Genomic DNA, 21,458 nt, shown 5'->3' with positions numbered 1-21,458 from the left:
CTTCAGCCTCGTCTTCCAGCCCTATAAATCCTGAACATTTTTGTTAATATTGGTTAACAAAAGCAACAAAATATAAAACTAAATAAATCAGATCTGAGTATATGCAGGTAAAGACTCCTACTACTTAAGACTGCACCAAATACGTGTATCTTAAAAATAGCATAAACCACATGCCGCCTTAGCTAATAAGTTCCGGGTTGCGTTGTTTCCCAGTCGGATGTATTTGCACGTTGCACGCCGGCTCTCTTTCTGCCCAGGTACTTCTGCTGTACGGAATCTCCTGCTAGCATCAGAATACGGCGATCAGAGGCTCCGTGTGACGTCACACTCAGGTTCCGCTCAGTCTCATCGTTCCTGGGCTTGTTTCCATGGCGGGGAACTTCTGGCAGAGCTCTCACTAGTAAGTTATATACAGGGAGGGCCTCCTGGCTGATCCGTGGCATCAGGAGTCCTAGCAGCCGGCAGCCCCCCCCATATACAGACTTATGTTGGCAACAGGATAGAGAGAAGAGTGTGTAGCCAGCATACTTGTTTGTGAGCTTAATTCTTCATTTTACTTGGTTATTTGTATGGTGTCTGTGACTTGTTACATGGGATGGGTATTATGTCTTATGAAATACTTTTAGTGGAAATCCTGAAGTTTAACAATGTAGGTTTTGAATTCATGTTATTGTGCAGTTTACAGCTCTAACTTCATGATTAACTCTTCTCTGTCGTTCTTCACTCACTATTAATAAACTACCTGATTCACCTGCTGGACTACTTGCCTCTGTTCCTTATGCTAACTCCATCCCACTGAGTTGTTGTTTTGGGGCAAAGCAGAGACAAGAGCCACCACCAACTCTCAGTCGCTAGCTGTCACCATGGCTCTATTCCTGCCTTCAAAGTCCTTTGTAGTCCTTTTTGCTGGCCCTGAACACATTGCATGATCCTGGTGCATTTGTGCTCCCTTCTGTCACACATACCACTCAAAGGCAGTATCCACAGGACAGAAGATGGGGCATCAGGTGGTATACGGTACTGGTGGCGTAGACAGTGCAGCTGCAGTTATCTGAGTCATTAACAGAGGCGAGTAGTCCAGTGGCTAGTGATATGGAGGGGACAATGATTTCATCATGAGTGAAAATGGCTGATAGATGGGAAGGGTTAAACTGCTTTAGAACAACAAATGGCACAGTACAGCTGTTGCAGAATATACACATTTAGCAATGTGGTTTATGGTTTAATTTCCGGTATGCTGTATACTTTACAATATTATTGGGTATATAGAGATAGCTTGTTAAATACCCAATTACCATTGTTTGCCTCCATTGTTTTTGCATAGGAAGAAATAAAATGATGCTTTTATTTTCCATATCTGATTGGTCAGAATAGAGGTGAACACAGATACAAACTGGTGAAAAGTTTACTATATTATCATTTTAGTCCAGGACATCAAAACATTACTCCTGAGATGCATATAACAAGTTAGCTGTATGCACATAGTTTTGTGTACAATACCCTGCCATCACACACTAGTAGACTGCTCATGATATCCCACAAGAAGCTCACCTCCTGAAACCCCTGTTTTCTCTTTTGTTGCCAATTCTAAAAATATATTGCAATAAATGTCTTATTTGCAAAAATTATTCATTTGAAAAAAATCAACCAAAAACTATTTGCTGTAGTTATTTCTGCTAAATTAGTTACACAAACACTGCATTTATTTGTAATTATGAGACATGAATGACATAGATATGCCATGTTATATATTGTCTGAAATGCTTAGTACTTGGTGTTTTCCTATATATATATTTTTTTTTTTTTTTATGAATTAAGTTTTTATTGGGTTTTAACAACATAAACAGGTTTATAGATGCACAATCAACAAATTTGCATGGTAGGCTATTAATACTGAAAGCATGAAATCCTGGCTCCAGTCCAAAAATGTACTCAAAAACATGTAAAAGAGATATGCAATACTATACACAAACCTGCTAGTAACCATATTACAAATAACATACAAACAAAGACAAGGGGAAAACACATTTGAGGGAGAGGGTCTGGCAAAAATCCTCACTTAACACTTCAATTTAGTTTAAAACTCTGTTAGGCTAGTAGGTTGTGTGTCTGCCTGGTACGGTGCAGGCCCAGATGGATCACCCAACCAAGCCAACCCTCGGGTGCAAAAGTGGGAACACAACAACTCAATCAGTCAAATTTGAGATTGGGGACTCAGGAGAGTCTAGAAGGTTTAGCCATGGGCCACAGATGGCATAATACATTTCAAACAAATCTGTGGTTGACAGGTGCATCTCGTCCATGGCCCTATACTGTTCCAATCTATTAGACCAGTCCCGAATACTCGGAGGCGTGGTGGATCTCCATTTCACTGGAATTACTGCCTTTGCTGCTGAGATAATAAATTTTAAGAGAGATTTTTTTAAAACATGATAGAGGCATATGAACTTTATTTAACAGCCAGAACACCGGAGTATTAGGTATGTCTTTACCTAGCAGCTTCCGCGTGATGCTCACCACCCAGGACCAAAACGTTTGCAACACGGGCCAGTCCCACCAGATATGCAGAAGAGAACCGACAACCTGATTACATCTCCAACAAGTGTCGGGCACCCTGCGGAAGACCCTCGCCAGATGAGCCGGGCATCTGTACCACCTGGTAATTACCTTATAGTGAGTTTCTAGAATTGAAACATTGGGAGAACATGCGTGTGATGCCTGAAAATTTTTTGGACCAGTCGGCCTCTTGTAACTCAACTCCTAAAGCTCTCTCCCACTCTGTGGTAAATTTCAGAGGGGACACGAATTGATGTTCTACCAAAAGCTTATATATGGTTGAGAGGGAATGTGAAGTGCAGGGTGACCTGGAACACAGATTCAAAAACCGTTAAACTCCTAGTGTGTTGTTTTGGAAGGCCCTGTGACAGAAGATGTTTAATCTGTAAGTATCTCCAGATCTCTGTATTGGGCAAATTCCATTTGGATTGGATCTCTGTGAATGGAAGAACCCCCGTAGCACTCACCAACTGGCCGACACGCTGGATCCCTGCCTGAGACCACTGTTTAAAAGCTAACTGGGTAATCCCCGGAGGAAACATTGGGTTATTAAATAATGGGGTTAGTGGGGAGATTGGAGAGGAGATACAGGAGAGAGATCTAAGCTTAGACCATTTCGCTAACGTGGGACCTAAAGTAGGATGAGTAATCTTAGGAATACTGGATAGCCAGAGTAATGTGGCAGCAGGGGATTCTAGCGAAGATGACTCGATTTCTTTCCTATATTTTTTGAGCACCATGCCAATTATTTTAAACTTCACCTCTACCTTTCGCTACACTGCTCTTAACGTTTCCCTTCTCATAAAAGGTCTAGTCCACTTTACTATCAGTAAGGCTATCTAGCAGAGAGTACATACCGTTCCTCTTCTGACAATTTTTGTGGATGGCCCTTAAATAGACCACTGAGCAGAAAGACATGTTTTATACACTCTACCATGGAATGTAAACCGCAAATGCTTATAGTTCGGTCAGGGGTTATATTTGCAAAACAGATCTTTAGGTCTATTGTGTATCACTGAGCAACAGCAATTATTTCCTTTTTCCTTTCGTGTTTCCTGAACCTACTGAAGAACCGGTTTATGAATAGAGATCTCATATCTGTACTGCTATAATGCCCTGCAAATTATCTTACTTTTTGACACATGTGAAACAAAGGTTTCACTGAATGACAGTGTTTTGTTTTTCTTTCAGTTTACAATGGATATTGGATAAACAGGATTTATTAAAGGAGCGGCAAAAAGACCTGAAATTCTTAACGGAAGAAGAGTATTGGAAGCTACAGATATTTTTTACAAATGGTAAACTATTTTACTTAATATCTGGAGGTTTTGATGGTGTTTTGTTATAAAATGTGAATCTATAAGCAAACAAGGTAAATCAACATATGAGTAAATAAAAATCGCACCGCACAGAACATAAAATGAAACTATTAAGGCAAGTAGAAAGAACAGTTTAGTCTCTAAATTTGTGAGCCTTCTTGCATACCATTCTACCAAGACATTCTATCCCATGTGCGGTAGATTTACCTTTTATAAAGCCTGGTGATTCTTGTGCACTTAACCAATGCACTCTTTTCCCATCCACAGAAAACCATTGAGTAGGTTTAGTGGGTACTGTCCCAAATGCAACCATCTTGCTGGATTCTCTCTGACTCAGATAATGTAACCTGATTCTTTCATTGAATGGAACCTTGCTGTCAATTGCCTAAACATGATAAATTGCATTAAGCAACATTGACAGAGGGCACCAGAAGAGTATCATGTAAACCAGGCAGCAGTTATGGAACTACAAGTTCCAGCAGGCAGAATTGTATTGTTCCACAATAGCAGGATAGTCACATGTTGCCTATCTGTCTATACAATACTGCCTCGTTTCTGTGCGTTTTTGTTTTTTTAAATATAAAATTTTTTCAAATAAAAGGGTTTTGGGAATGTGACTTTTGTTCAGTTAATGTGTGTGTAAGAGGTATGTACTGGAAAGTAGGAGGATCAAGTCCTTTTTTTAACTTTGTATTTTTTTTGTGTCCCGCACTCTAATAGGGACACCAACTCTGTGTCAATAAGTGTGTGAGAGCTGGCCAAGTTATTCTGGGGTTACTGCAAACTGCTGTGTTCCCTGGAACACCGGGATAATCTGTCAAAACTGGCTGAATCTGGGGCTGGTTATAGAATTCATGGAGTGAACATGCTGTGGAGTGTACTTTTTTTTTTTTCTTTTTTTTTCTTGACAAAAGTCTTGCATCAATGAGGACCTGATATATAAGCACTGGTTGTCTTCTATTGAGACATAGCCAGCGCTGTCGATAAGAACAATAAATAAAAAAAAACATGACTTGCCTACAGATCCCTTAAGCAGCCTCAGTGCTAGCCTATTATAACTATAATGGGGAAACCAGCAGTCTAATTACCTCTGCTATAATGAGAGCCAACTCCAAGTACAATATTCTAGTTTTCTGTTCCTAATTGAAAGTCCTGCACTTCCTGTGCAGGTCACCTGCCCAAGGGGAGAAAAAAACTGATGAATAAAAACTGCCACAATTCGCTAGTGCCAACTGCTGTTAAATTGTGACAAGTCTCATTGACTCCCAATATGGTTGAACTGGCTAAGCAAACATGGAAAATGTGTGAAATAATTTCCCACCTGCATGATTGGTCGGGCAGTCCATGTAGACGTGAACTCTAGGAGACTTTCATTCATATAGCGTTATATATGGCCTATCTGCAGGTTTTTCATTCTCATCGGCTGCTTTTGGATTCCCATTGTCAGCTCTAGTACAGTAAACACAGTAGTCTTGTGATTGATTTAGAGTATGTCCGGAATTGATTAAAAATAACCACCTATCACATGGATAGAGCTATAAAATATAAGACCAAACAGGGACTAAAAGCGGCCCTGGCATACAAAGCAAAGTTTAATTGAAATGGACGCTCGTGCTGTGTGAAATACTAAAAGCTTTGTGTGTTTTTTATTTTGGATATTTTATTTCTTTTAGACAGATTTCAAAACAACTGTTAGGGATGTTGCACCTGTTGGTCAAGGTGCTAAGTGGGACTTATAATTTGGGGTAAAGCTATCAAGTTGAGGGTTTAAAAAGTGGTTGCTTTAGACAACATCTGCAATCAAATTCTAGTTATCATTTTAGTACATATTACAGCTAGAATCTGAATGGTTGCTATAGGCGACATCTCTACTTTTTCAAACCTGCAGTTTAGTAAATATACCACTTTGTGCGATATCTATTAAGCATTTATAAACCTGAATGAACGGACCTTAGGGGCTTTTGGTCAATGTAAAATTGCAGACATAGGGGTTGCCGATAAAAAACCAAACGGACAAACTGTTGTATACAGGAGATATTAGCAAAATTAAATTTTATGGATTGAAAAGATATGATGTAGGCGAGAATGTATATGTATCATAAAATTAAAATGTGTCTTTCGCCCCCTGGGCTGGATATGACGCGCTACTGGTGAGTAATGTTTGTATGCTAGTTTTCTTTTTGGTAGCCAATGTAGCCGTGTGGCTTAGCTTTTCCCAGCAATGTTCCAAGTTTGCTTATTTACTTATCAACAATATTGTTAACAGTACTTGTGCCTTTCTACCTCCCATCCCTCCTTCCTCTTTCCCCCTCCCCTCCATTCCCCATGATATAAAGTATAAAACATAGAGGAGACATCTTGAATATTAATATCTTAATGTCAAACGTGTTGATTGTGTCTTTCCTTTTGTTTCCTCTTTAAATAAAGAGTTAAAAAAAAAATAAAAAAATGTGTCTTTCGCTTTTCTGTTTGTTTCACTTCGACTTTAGTTGATAAAAAAATATTACTCTACGCTCTGGTTATTAACTATGCACATACATTAAATATTTACTTTTATTAGGTTTCAATAGACAGTGAAGAAAATCTTCTCAAATTGGGAAGTAATACCTTCGTTATATAAATGATTATCATGCCATCCGACTTTTGGCCTTTCCCTATTATGCCAAGATAGCTTTAAGAACAATTTTCAGAGCTAACAAATCACTTCACTAGTTCTTATGGTGCTGTTTTTCTTTTGCAGTCATCCAGGCTTTAGGGGAACACCTTAAATTAAGACAGCAAGTCATAGCAACTGCCACTGTTTACTTTAAAAGGTTCTATGCTCGGTAAGTTCTCATTTTTATGTATTGCTTTTTTGTGTTTTTATATTGCTCAGTCTTCATTAACTACAGCGTATTTATTTGCTTTTTAACTGACTAATCCTATGTCTAACCTGCATCTCCCATAGAGATCTCGGTCCCTGCACACCCAAACTTATGACCCAAATAAAACACAAACACACATCTTATTTATTTCCAGGGAAGTTTGAAAATAAAATTCTATGTTTCATCTCTATACCTATCAGGCAGTATAATTAGAAATGTATATAAAAAAAAATGGAAGGCTATTTCAAAGCAGATCACAATTCTGCAGTCAGGGTGCAGGATATGTGAACATTACATAGTATTTATTTCTAGATAGTCAGCCAGTGAAAAAGCAGCATATAACCTATGCCAGGAAGCGTAGAGTGAATACTGCATATATAACGCAAAAAGAAAAATTGCATTGAGTTGGGGGCAGCATCACTCACAAATGGGATAGTGGTAATAATTGACACGTATAAATCTGATGTTTTTCATTTCCAGTCTGGTTTTGTTTTTATATACATCTCCCCTGGCAAAATGACATTCTACTGTATTTTGGATTAAGAGTCTGTTGACAGGAATTCCTTGTTTGAATTTTATTAACTTTTTCTATTTCTTTTTAGATATTCTTTAAAAAGTATAGATCCTGTTTTAATGGCACCAACTTGTGTATTTTTGGCATCCAAAGTAGAGGTAAGGCAAGAATGCTTAAAATAACCATTACATATGTAGGGTTAATGTAGTTCAGTAGGAATCGGTAATGCTAATGTGTGTGTTTTGTTCAGATGTGCAAAAACCATATCGGGCACAGAAATTTATACACCATGTAAAAAACATAACAAAAGCAAAATTGCCCAATAAGTAAAGACACACATTAGCCTATGGAACATAATTTCCTTTTTTATATTTTTTTATTTTAACTATATTTATCATTTAGTTCCCATCTGGGTGTGCCTTGTATGGAAATGGAGAGAAAATAATTGCTTTTGTGAATGAACCCTCATTCAATATGTCTGGGATGATTCTTCTTTTTCTGTTTCAGGAGTTTGGTGTTGTATCAAATACAAGGTTAATCTCTGCTGCTACTTCTGTATGTGAGTAATTATTGTTGAATATTGTAATTGAGGAAATTTAAAGAGAATCTGTCACTTTTTAAATTAAAAAGGAAAGGAGGAGGCCCAGGTGCAATAATTTGCATAATTACATACAGAGTAATGTGAATGAGGTAGACTTACTGTAAAAAAAAAAAAAGCTACCAATACTATTGATTACATTTACACAAATACATGTCCATGTCTCTCGACTCTCTCTCCTCCAGCACCCTAATTCTACTACCCAGCACGGTGTACAAGCTATCATAATAATCATTGTTTATATATAAGGCAACCACAATACTCCACAGTGCTGGGCAGTCAGTATGACAAATTACATACAAAGTTGATAGGAAAGGTGCAGATGTGAGACTGTGGGCGCAAGTACTGATGAATGTGAACTGTTGTCATGTGCTGGCTATTCTATTCAATCTATGGGTCAGTACTCCTCATAGTCTTGTGAGATGAGACTTTGGTCATTCTCACTTGTGAGATTAAGGGCCTCATTTAGAGTTAAAAGGTGCCGTTTTGCACCTTTGCAAAACCATGTTGAGTTGCAGAGGGTGTTTAAATAGCGCGGGCAGATTTTAGAGTAAAGCTAAGATGCGCCACCCTCCCACCTCTAAATCACATTGTTAAAAAAAAAAAAGCTGCTCAGTATTGCTATATGCAAAAAACAGCCAGTGTTGTCCATACACACAAATGTATTTCCACTCTTTGCATTGCAACATGTTTTTTTACAGGTGCAGATTTGCACTCTTTAGATGAAGCTTCTTACAACTCTAAATGTGGTCCTCAGTTTGCTTGGTAGATTTGCTTTACAGAAATGCAGCAGTCGCCCTGTTGGAGAAGTTCCTTTCTCCTATCATGGCAACATGCTGCAGGGGAGTGAAAGAGAGCATTTTGGATTTTAATTAAGTATAAAGGCTCATTGTTTCATGTGTATTTTTTGGGTCAGTAATACAAGGTCTTTACTTGCTATTTGTTAATCAACATATATATCGTTCCCTAAGGCAAACAAATAGTATAGTATGGCCTCCAACACAAGTTGTGCTAATATAACATCAAGTTCCCAATATCTACTTTCTATTAATGGGGCACTTGTTCACTGCAATATGTTCTGGGCATTATTATAGTGGTGATTTTTCTATAAAGTCTTAACTCCTATTCTTTGTTTTCCTCTTGCTTGACTTCGGTGTCAGTTGGATTAGGTTTTCTTTTGCAGATAAGGTATAGCAGCAGCACCTGCCCATTGGGGCTGCTCAGGTGTTTGGTGATCCAACAGAGGCGCTGCGAGCATGAGATTTCCTGAGTCCTATGAAATCTCTCCAAGAGAGATGCATATTGTGGGCTGTGGCTTTTGAATGTTTTATATTACTTTTGCCAATTTGCCTTTACTTTAAATAAATCTGTGTCGCAATGCCCACACATTCCCCTTTTGCTTTCTCTGCTTGGGAGATCGCAGGAAAGACAGACTTGTGCTTACTCCTGGAAGAGATGTGGGAAATATGCTGATGTATTTCATCTGTGAACGAGTGTCGCCTGTCATTAACCAGAGTATTATAATCCAGCTGTCCTAAAGTTCCAGAAGTATTCTTGGGTGACATTGCATGTTATGGTTGGTCCAATGGATATTTCTAATATAATGTTTTCTTTCTTTACAGTAAAAACTAGGTTTTCTTATGCATTTCCAAAAGAGTTTCCTTATAGGATGAACCATGTGAGTAGATAGAGCCAACATTGTTACTGTGTCTTCTAAATGAGATAATGTACTGTAAATCTATTGTATTGCCTGGTTGCTTTTACATTTCAAAGTGTAAGTCCGGCTCATGTTTATACTCTGTTTGATGGCCTCTACAAATAGTTACACACTATACAAAATTTCTCCCGATCCGATATCCTTAGTGATTTTACCAATGATTTGAAAAAAAAAAAAGTTGCGATCACCATATGTGTGTACACACTAAAAACGTTTTTTCTTCAGATTTGTGCTCTTCATCTGTCATAACCATCTGCTGAAATGATTGTGACTCTGCACACTCCATAGAGATCTATGGACACTGCTGGTCATGAGTGCCTACACACTGCAGAATTGGAACGACATTGTTCCATCGTTAAACTATATATTTTTAGTCTGGTTTAAAAATCAAATGAAACAATACAATGTACTTTGGAACAATAATCCTTCATACAATAATCATTCATGTGATATCTGGCCGTATGGTCATTTATTGTGTTCTAATCGGCTGAGAACACTGTAGTGTGTACCCAGCCTTATTCTGTGGTCCTGAAAAGTGTTTATAATCTGCTACTTTTTCTCTCTTTTTTGCTTTTTAGATACTGGAATGTGAATTTTATCTATTAGAATTAATGGTAAGGGATACAGATTCTGTTCTGGAGAGGTTTAATTTTTATTGTTATTTTGGCTGTATATTAAGTTTGAAATGACCCAGTAATATAATTATGTTTAATATTATTATTAATAATAATAATAATAATAATAATAATAATATGAAAGAATACCTGAAATGGGGGAGTACAATTGTTTTTAGTGAACTGTATAATATGTAATGTTATTTATTTCAATGTCACTTTAAAGTAACTCTTTTGGGCAATACACACTTTGTATTTTTTTTCTTTATATTGTAAATGGTATCAGCAGATGTCCACTATTTTGTTATAAAGACAAACAGCTATGCGAGAGACTGTTATGCATTGCAAACAGTGTGGACTCATGCCACCTTTTAGTGTATGCAAATGTTCCTATTTGTGCACCAAACGTATTTCACCCTTGTAAAAGGGATGTGCCAACTTTTGCGGATTTGCTGACCCATTGAAAATATGTGCATGGTGGATATAGGAAAAACCATCACTTCATATTCCAAGCTGTTGCTAATTCACTTACTTTTTTTTTCTGGCAAATTATTGATCAGTTTAGCTTAGTTCCTTAATTTAATTTTCTGTGAGGAGGTAACAGGACTGTCTTTATTACCTGTGTCACCTTTGTACATTTTCTGTAAAAGAGAAACTGGGAGATACTCTATTGAATGTATCAGAGGGCATGGGAAAATAGTCTTTTGCTGTGGGAAAAACAGGAAACGCCAACCTAAATGCACTTTTATGACAACTTTTTATTATGTGTGTGTTTTCTTTTTGTGCAAGATCAGCAAAAAAAAGTAGATGTTAAAGATTACAGCCTGTTAGTTGGAATTTTGCCACTAAATCAAACCTGGCAGTAAGTGGGTAAGACTGCAAATTGGCCATTAGCCAGAATCTTTTCTGCACACTCCGTGCTGAGTGCTCTGCATTAGCCTATAGCTAGGAACTATTCTTAACCTCTTCCAGTGTACTCTGAGTATAGTTAAAGTTGGATTAGTGACATGACTCCTTGTTGTTGATACACTTCTCCCTCTCCTCCCCAAAGCATAATCATGGTAAATACAAGTGTTGGCCTTATTACACTAGTGGGGTTGCACTTTTGTTAGCATGATCCCTCCACTTTAACCAGAGGAGGTTAAGCAGATTCCATAATCCATATTTAACTAGTAATTGTCCCACTATCAGAGAGAGTCCAGTTCTGACATTCCTTTACCCCCACCAGAAGATGGGCGCTCACAAGTGCCCAAACCATGCAATCTTGATATTTATATTGAGACCAGTGCTTATATCCCTCAGACCCTTCACAACACATGGCAGAGGATGCAGTGATTATTTTGCCTATTCTCCAACAATACAGGGGGTGCAAAGAAGTGACTCTAACCAGTGCCTGGGGCTACTTCATCTCTGTTGCTGTTCTACTTTGTTACAATAGCTGGACGCACCTCCATATGATGCCCCATCCCACAGTTATAGCTATTTAATATATCCTTGGTGTTGAGTATATTGGAGCTATTAACCCAAATCAGGTTACATGTAATGAAGAATGTTAATAGACGTAGATGTATTTGGTAGGTACTGCTGCTTGTTTGTGTTGTATATGGTAATTTTTATATCAATAGTTCATTATGGCAAGATACTTTTCACAGCGTTCGATAGAACACCTCCATGAGCTCTAGAAGTAATTTAGTCTAAGCTGTTGGTTATACTATGATCACTGGTTAAACAGACTTTTCTACTAATACATTTATTTTTTAATTAATTGAGTCTTCTGATTTTCATGTATGTGCTTTTTTTCTTCCCTATTTCTTTGCAGGATTGTTGTTTGATAGTTTATCATCCCTATAGACCCTTGCTACAGTATGTACAAGATATGGGTCAAGAAGACATGCTGCTTCCATTAGCATGGTAAAGTATGCTATCACTTGTGCAACATTAATGAAAAACTATAGCTAAAATATATGTTGCTAATGTATTAATGAACACTTCGTAAGGCTACATACTCATAACCAACCATTTATATGTCCACTCATTGTCCATTGATCTGCACTATTTTACGATGGCACTGTTGGTACTAGCTTCAAATCATGGATGGACGCTAGATACAGCAGGCTGGATTTGGCTCAACCCAACATTTAAAGTGAGTACTGACAGTGCGATCATTACAATGCTATTTTTAGCTTTTACTACATTCGAGGTGGCCTGTGGGTTTGTGTCTTAAAATGTCCAAATATATATGTATAGTCTGCGTGTGCTTTGTGTGGGAAGCAATTTTGTTTGCACCATTGCCATTCTTCATCTTTAGTGTGTTTCTGCCTATAATTTCAAACCAGAATATGTTTTTAAGGGAAACAAATTCTTAAAATAAACCCCTATCCGAAATCAAGGATAGAAAACTACTAAAATATATTGAGTTCTGCATATAAAAATGATCAAAGTATCTTCAGAAGGGAAACAATTGTGTGAGAGAAGATAATGATAGCAGACTCTAATTTACATAACATTTGGAGAGACACAATTCTATTTTTCTGAACTTAGAATTGACAAGACCTTTAAAGAAATCCATCAGCAGCCTATTCCCAAAGAAGAGCAGCATTCTTGTGTACTGAAGCCATCAGCAAGCAAATGCCAACTGTGTTCTCAAATAATACTGATATGGAAGACTAAACACACTGTCAAGTGTTCCTGAAGGATGAGTCCACTAAAATTAGTGATGGCCACATAAAAAGATGAGGAAAAATCTGAAGTCTACTAGAGCCGCAAGGTTAGGGTTTTTGTAAAACTTTCTCCAGCCTGGCAGGTGCTTCTGAGTTCTTGTGCGCTCTCCATATACCCAGAGGTAGGGAGACTATAAGGCTAGTTTTAGAGTAAAAGTTAATTCTTTAGTTCATGTTGAAGGGATCAAATTATTAGACCCATGTGTCCAGTCAGACAATGACCACATTCACTGTCGGATGGTGGTTACTGTTTGACAGTGTTTACCATCCGCCCTATTCGTTGTTTGATCCTGATCAGATGTTTATTGGGATGGACATTCTTTTTAGGTTCATTCATAGAACACTTTTCAACAAATCTGGTCTAAAATGACCTTATTGTCAAAATCACCAGATGTATGGGCACCGTCCACTCATGATTTATCAAATTTGCACAGAACTTGCAAAACAAAATGAAAAATTCATCCTAGTGCCAGTACATTGTCTTTGATGTTTTCGACTACCCGTGGTTGTTTGGTGCTTTGGATCCATGTGACTGATACTAGTATTCTTTGTATTGCTACAGGAGGATAGTAAATGACACATATCGCACAGATCTTTGTCTGCTCTACCCTCCTTTCATGATTGCTCTTGGTAAGTGGAAAGATCACCAATTCAGTGGTAATGTATATTATCGGAAAATACCAATGATTTCTGCTACAATAGTATTTTTAATAAAGGATTTACAAAAAGGAACAATATAATATCTACATGAATGAATATATTATATGTATGAATTGTTAGTATTATTTTAAGAGTGTGTATGGAATGTGTTTCTAATTCATGTACACAATAAATACATTTTTCTTTTAATCTCATTCTAATTGCATTTCTACTGAAATCTTCTCTTAATGTACCGGGTATATGTTTGAACATTTCTGGTTGCATCACCCTAATAGAGCGGGTAATTCACTAGCTGCCAAATAAGGGTTAATGACTGTAGGGGTGTGTATGTGTTTGAACGCTACAATAATATTAATGCAAACCCACGGATTTTGTCCCTAAACTCTAATCTGAGCATTGTATTCATTTATTATTTTCTGTTGTTGTGAATGATAGGGGTTTGGCCATTGCAAATAAATGTTAAGCCCATCAAATGTCTCCTTTCATCCAGACAGTATTACAGGGCTGTTGTCCCACAGAGGTTTTAATTATCGTGTGGGTACTGCAGTTTTGTTTCCATTACACTTCATGTATTTAAAATGTTTATTCCCTGTTTGTATGGCCTCAGCAGTTGGTATGAATGATGTTCTTTGTTGGGAGCTTGCAGTGATCAGGGGGAGGAAATAGACCATTTTCCACTCAAGGATTAGTTAGTTAACCAAAGCCCAACCCCTTCACAAGTCTTATTTGAACATTCCTCCGTTTGTTTACTATGTATTCTGTTCTCAAATCAATAGCCCAAATCAGTAGAGCCAAGCTAGTGGGGAACATAAGAGAGAAACAACATTGGTCATGTTCTTTCAAGAGTCATCCAATAGGAAAACAAGCCTGGTATCCTGAGATCAATAGTGTGAGCATAAGGTAGAAGAATCGTAAGCTCAGGGAGAGAGTGGTGTCATGTTAGGTGCTGGCTGGTTATTAAGGTTCCCGCTTGAAATTTACAATTTAGTTATTCCCAAATACGGAATGGAAGGGTTGTTTGTAATATCACATGCATGGTACATATTTACATGTATATTTTCTTTCAGCCTGCCTGCACGTGGCTTGTGTTGTTCAACAGAAGGATGCACGACAATGGTTTGCAGAACTTTCTGTAGACATGGAAAAGGTGTTATTTGTTATTTCAATATTTTGATGCTATTTAACATTTCTATCTTTTTAATGTATTGTAGATTAATTCATCATAGCAAGACCATGACTATTGCATTTAGTTCTGATTAAAAATGTCCTTCATATTATTTAAATGTGTTGTATTTGCCAGAAACCAAGATTCCTAAAGCCTGAGCTAAGGCTGGGTACACACTACAAAAACTTTAGACCAATTTGTTATCCCTAACAATGTTACAAATGACGGACATTCCAATCAGTCTGCCGATTCATGTGTACACACTATACACGGTTTACCTTCAGATCTGTGCTCTTCATCTGGTCCAAGAGCAGTGTAGTCTGTCATTCCTGTCACACTGATTAAAGCTGAGTTCACCTGAAAAAAAAACTTAACTTTTCCTCAATGTCATTATAAATTTCGTTAGCATCTGTGACTTTGAAACAAAATATTCAGTCTCAGAATGAACGGACGAATTATGTCATTTACAGTGCACTCTACATTTAACACCGGCACAGTGATTGGTTGTTAACTCTCTCTGGGCAGACAGGCATGAGTGCATACACACTGCAGAATCGAAAGGCAGTTGGAATGAGATTTATAGTTCTGCTGAACAATCAAATGAAAAAAAGACTGTGGGTAATTTCAAATGACTCGTTCGTCGTTCAAGTATACACACTAATGCGATATTGGCCTGAACGGCTGTTTATCGCTCAATTGAATTGCTGAAATATAGTCTGCTGAAATACATGTAGGCTAGGTACACACTGAAGAATTTTCCGACCGACGTGTTATCAAACAATTGTACCTATGACTGAAAGTCCGATCAGTCTGACGATTCATGCATACACACTGACACAATTCATCTTCAGATCTGTGCTCTTCATCTGATTCTCGAGTCTTCAGAGAATGACAGCACAATATGTATTCATTCATTGTTGTCACTCTGATTAAAACTGCATTGTTATAGCTATCCACATGTCCTAACGAATTTTGTTGGTTTCTGTGACTCTGAAAGGAAACATTATGTGGAACGAACAAATTAATTATTCCTTCTTTAGCACTCTACATTTATTCTCCGGGACATTCATCACTAGCATTGGCTGAAAAGAGCACAATTCTGTAAACTCTATGGAGATCGTGAGCGTGAGTGCATATACACTACATGATTGGTCGGTGGTTGGTTAGAAAATATTAAACAGTACGACCAACCAAATGCGATGATGATTGCCACTTTGAGACGCCTTTAGATCATTGTCACTATACAGACTCACACACGGTATCTGATCAAATGGTCAGATGTCAGCTGATTGGAAGTTTTTCGTGCAATCATTGGGTTGGTGTGTACTCGGCCTAAGTTGATAGGTCCTGCCCCTCTCAATGATTAATTAGCATTGTCTATCGCAGCTTATTGTTTATTTTAAATTATTCTGTGCCTGAGCAATTGAGAGCTAAGGAAAGCTCTCAATTGCTCGTCTTACCTTATATTTTGTCATCTGCTTCTATTACCAGATATTAGAAATTATTAGAGTTATCCTGAAACTTTATGAACAGTGGAAGAATTTTGATGAGCGGAAGGAAATGGCTGCTATTCTTGGTAAAATGCCAAAGCCAAAGCCACCACCGAACAGGTAAAGGAAAGACACTTGTGATTGTATAGGGTCTTTAAAACCTGGTAATAGGATGGCACAATAAATAATAGGATATGCCAGGAAGTCCAATGCACTTTGCTTTCTACAGTCTTTACAACATTTTTTTTACTATATTGCACCAGGGAAGTAATTGCTGCATGCCTGACTCCAAGTGAAACCGCTTGGTGTCAGACCCTGTAAATAGCAATCATCACCACATCTCTTGGCAGGGAATGCTATAATCACTGCTCTGCAGAATGGATGTGCCGTTGTCACCTGCACAGTCCTAAATACCAAAATGAAATTAATAAGTCTTTAGAATATATAAATATTTCCGACATCCTGTACAGTTAGGTCACCGTCTGAGGTGCTTTTTTTCAATGTTGGCATGCCCATCTCTGAACCCTCTCGTTCTACCATGTCCTAATTGTAGACGGGTGCTCAAAATGTAAGACCAAGATGTGGTTTGACAAGTGACTTATACTGTGATAAAAGCGTGTTTGTACCACATGCGTCTATACCCTCTACATTTATATTTTTATTCAGCTTGCTGTTTACTAGTACTCCTAAATCAGACCCCCCCAATTGTATCCTTTTTAACGTGTAGGTAACCAAACTGCTACCATGACCTAGGTGGATAATCTTGCATTTGTATATCTAAACTTCATCTGCTGTTGCACTGCTCTACGTTACATTTTGTTTAAATACTTTTTCCACATGGTAGTATCCTCTTCTGTGTTTATTTTCCTACATAGTTTATCTCTGTAATTATGCACATATTACTTTCTACAAGGCCATTATTAAAAAGAACATTGCCCATCAGACTACTTTGATTAACTATTTGGAATTCGTGCCTGGTTCACATGTCTATGTATTTATAGCTTTTCCTTTGTGAGGCCTCCATACCAGATTCTGATCTGTATTGATTATTATATTTGAATTTCTGTAACATTTGTTACTGATTTCCTGTATAGTTACATATCTCAATTCCTGGAGTTGATCTGTATTTTTTTTTTTTTTCTTTTAGTTGTAGTAGTAGATTAGAGATAAATGTTATTTTGTGTGTTTGTATTCTAAAAAGTTAATAACAATATTTGACTTAAAAAAATAAATAAAATGACACAGTACTGATCTTTCCTAAACCATCCTGAATATGTTCCATTTACAACAACCTGTTTTCTGTCCTGAAGGCAGTTATTTACTAATTTATTTGTATTTTGCCCCTTGGCGCTCCACACGTCACATTTAATGCACAACAGTTCCAATATTTTAAATAAAATCACATTTATTTACAGTATATTAAACAGTAGTTCTGGCCAGAACATATATTTCTGTTGATCAATCACTATACTCTATATTGTCTTGTTGTCTGTGCCTGAGGTGGAGAAAGAGAGGTGGGATGGGGTAGGAGAGAACACAGATACAGATATGGTACCAACAATATACGTTAATGCTTTTGGGTAAGCAGTGGTTTATAGCTCGATTAGCTGATTTGGGTCTATAGCTCTTTTGCCCTGTTTACAGCTCTAATGCGGTGTATATTATGGTGGTAGTGGTACCTTCTGTATGTGGGATGTGTTTATAGCTCTGGTGATGGTGGTGGGCAGGTGTGTCTATAGCCCTTACCTGCTGCAGTGTTTACAGCTCAAATAGGAAAACTCGCTCGGCCACAGCTACACACCGCTCGGTACACGCTACAAGTATCTCCGACTACAGCGTCTACCCACAGATCAGCCAGGACGGCTGACAATCATCATACCCAACTGCTCTTATAAGATCTATCAAAGCAAAAGTACACACCGACAAACCACCCTCACATCCAATATACACACTTAAAACTGCCCAAAGGACACATAGCCTAAGCACATTCTACACAGAGAGCTATATAAAACATATACGAGCTATAAACAGCTATTAACATCAGCACCCACATTCTCCATACAACATCACCACTGGAGGCAGTCCCCACCACCACTGCCCTCCTATTTGAGCTGTAAACACTGCAGCAGGTAAGAGCTATAGACACACCTGCCCACCACCATCACCAGAGCTATAAAAACATCCCACATACAGAAGGTACCACTACCACCACCACCACCACCACCACAATATACACCGCATTAGAGCTGTAAACAGGGAAAAAGAGCTATAGACCCAAATCAGCTAATCGAGCTATAAACCACTGCTTACCCAAAAGCATTAACGTATATTGTTGGTACCATATCTGTATCTGTGTTCTCTCCTACCCCATCCCCCCTCTCTTTCTCCACCCCAGGTTGCGCCATGGCACAGACAACGAGACAAACAAAAAGTTCGGGAATTGGAACACCCGAAGATACCGTAACGCAGCACCAACCCCTAAGACACTCCTATCAAGCGCAGACGTCCAAGGTAAGCTCCCCAAAAAGAGCCCTTGCCACCGATTCCTGAACTATACTCTATATTGTCTCAGATGTTCATATGACCTCCTATTCGTTTGTCCTGAAAAGTTGAGTCCGGGTCAACTTAATAGAGTATTCAGATAAAAACTAAAATTGATATATATAAAACAATAGTCCAAATACATCCAGAATATCCATCTTATATTGGTCCATTATTTTGTCCAAATAGATATTATGAATTAGAACTTACTCATTTTTGCCGATCAGTGTCCCGTGTTGCTTCCCTCCTGGGCTATTCCTACTACCTCCCCTTTCTTAGCATAGGGTGCCAAATGCCGGTGTCCTGGAGTCTCGGATCGACTCGGATTACATCGGAAGCTGCGCATGCGCAGTGAAGACACTGTATTGTAGGCTGTGAGCCAGCTGATACTGTCGGCTCGTACTGGATGCCAATAGTCACAGTTCCGTTGCACAAATTTTGCAATCAGTTTCTGGACAAGAAATCCTTCTGTCCTTCGTGGTCTGTGTCCAAATTATAGTTATGTAATTTCTTTCCAATGCGTTTCACCTAGTAAATTCAGGCTTCTTCAGGAAAAATTCTCAAGTGTCACTTGAGAATTTTTCCTGAAGAAATCATTAAGAATCTACTTCCTCTATCAGAACTACTAGATTCTGTATTACAATTTATGTCTGGGTGCTTTAAAAAAAAAAAACAACAACCCATAATAAGAATTCCATTAGGCTTTCTAAATTTTCCATTTGCATTAATAATTGACTTTCGTTACTCTTTTTTACTTTCTGACAACTTTTTTTTTTTGTCCTCCATATATATTTACTTATAAGGACTCTATGTTTTCATTTTTCTCACAGAGATCCTCCCACATAGTAGCCCCTCTCCCATTTCTGGGCTTCCTAAACATGTAGTACCCTGATCTCTCATCCAGCAATGATTCCATTATGTCTACTATCTCACAACTCTCCTCTGACATTACTAATTCAACGTCACCTTTTTTATTTGGAAGATCATTTGTTGCTATACATTTAATATCCTTTCTGCCATTTTAATTCTAGGCGCTTCCTTATTTTGTTCTAACGCCAATCACTTCTACTAAACCCTGCTTCCTGGCTATACTATTTTCAATATCTATTTGAAAATCTCTTCCAGCCATCAAACATTTACTAACTGGTCATACGTCACGATACATTACTGTACCAATTTTAGCTTTGGTTAGATAATGGAAATTGACTGTGTCCACTGTTCAGTTAAAATCAAAATGTAACTTTTTGTGTTTTTTACCTTCTCCTTTTCATTTGCAGTGAAGGTGAACAGGGACCAAATGGAAGCCAAAGCTCCAGTTACAGCCAATCCTGAAAATCTCCATATTATCCAGTACTGGACCAAACTGGATTATTATTTTGCCATAGTGCTCATCCACAACATTTACTGAAGTAGTGGGCCACGCAAGACTTTTTTTTTTTTTTCTTTTTTTTTTTAAAAAAGCCTTCCATATCGAGACACAAACGTGCTGGACCAATTTTGACAGAGGTCTTGTGAATATGAGCGCACTGTTCATGAGCCTTGATTACTGCTGTCAAACAATTGCACATTTTTGAGTTCTACAGGAGTCCGATTGTGAAAATCAGTCTGCAGATCTTGACCAACCTTAACACAAGCCTCTTAATGTAATAGGATTAAATTATTTTGCAGCATGGTGGTCTTTTTTGTTGTTGGTCTTTCTTGATGTCAGGAAGTCTTTACCTGGCCTGCAGTTTTTACAAACATGATCATTGTACAATTGGCATTATTGCAAGCAGGCCTTTTTCACTTGGATGTGATTGGAAGTGTTTCGCAGTGATAAATGTATTTCCATTATAAGCTGTTAATACCGAATCAGGGATTTTTCTGGAACATATTAGAGCTGCGTTTTAGGAATAAATTTGTGTGTGTGATGAAGACCTGTATTTCCATCCACACTACACACTGAATGAAGGACATTGTATGGAGACACTCAGAGCCGAAAACAGAAAAGTACAATATCTAGCTCACTGTTCCAAACAAGAAGCTCCTTTATGGTATGGGAACTTTTCCACATGTATTTCACTTTAATTGTAGTGTCTAATATTTAAGTAGACTACCAAATGTATAATACAAGTTGAATTATATTAATAAGCTACCAATAACATTCACAAATATTTCTTGCAGATTGAGGATAATTTCAAAACTGAAGATATCCGAGATACAGGTGTTATTGTTACAGGGAACATTTTGTCCAGTAATACTAATAATTGGAGAACACTGCCATACCTCTTACTGAAATAGCCGATAACTTCATAACTTGCATGCAGCTATGTATGAAATGTAAAATAGCTGTAGTTCTGTAAAGTATGGGGCAGGTTTGGATATATAAATCTGTGATTGTTAGGAGTTGCTTCTTAATGTAAGGCAACATTTTGTTTATTTAGTTGACCTTTTAAAATTGGGCTTTTGGGATGTGACTGATAATGTTGTGCAGTGCTGGTTGTTTCCTCTCTCCCGTCCGTCACGTACCACTTTGAAAAGAAGTACTGAGAGGCCTGGTTATATCAAGACAATTGCTGTCTATCGACACATTGATTCTGGCAAAAAAAAAAAAACATGAAAAAAAAAACCACTTCATAATAAAGCTTTTAAAAGTAAACTTTTTTTTTCTATCTTGTGAGCACAAATTTGTCATGCACAGGTGTTTATTTGCAGTAATTA

At 37.8% G+C, this 21,458-nt stretch overlaps 1 protein-coding gene across 2 annotated transcripts; it reads left to right on the top strand.

Annotated features, from left to right (window-relative positions):
- The first annotated feature begins 224 nt into the window (after window positions 1-224).
- On the top strand, window positions 225-20,594 carry CCNC (cyclin C). 2 transcript variants are annotated; one of them, XM_075202833.1, is made up of 12 exons: window positions 225-400; window positions 3,748-3,854; window positions 6,616-6,700; window positions 7,342-7,411; window positions 7,761-7,812; window positions 9,474-9,529; window positions 10,147-10,182; window positions 12,002-12,093; window positions 13,465-13,532; window positions 14,630-14,709; window positions 16,219-16,337; window positions 20,036-20,594. In XM_075202833.1, the coding sequence occupies exons 1-12, from the start codon at window positions 369-371 to the stop codon at window positions 20,088-20,090; spliced, it is 852 nt and encodes a 283-aa protein (XP_075058934.1). In that variant the 5' UTR covers window positions 225-368; the 3' UTR covers window positions 20,091-20,594. The 2 variants fall into 2 exon arrangements, with proteins under 2 accessions (XP_075058934.1, XP_075058935.1); XM_075202834.1 differs by lacking the exon at window positions 225-400 and adding an exon at window positions 2,531-2,659.
- Window positions 20,595-21,458: the final 864 nt, after the last annotated feature.

The sequence above is a fragment of the Mixophyes fleayi genome, chromosome 3 (assembly GCF_038048845.1).
Source record: "Mixophyes fleayi isolate aMixFle1 chromosome 3, aMixFle1.hap1, whole genome shotgun sequence".
NCBI classification, from domain to species: Eukaryota; Metazoa; Chordata; class Amphibia; order Anura; family Limnodynastidae; genus Mixophyes; species Mixophyes fleayi.
Note: the sequence above shows the minus strand (reverse complement) of the source record. Positions and strands in the feature narration are given on the sequence as shown.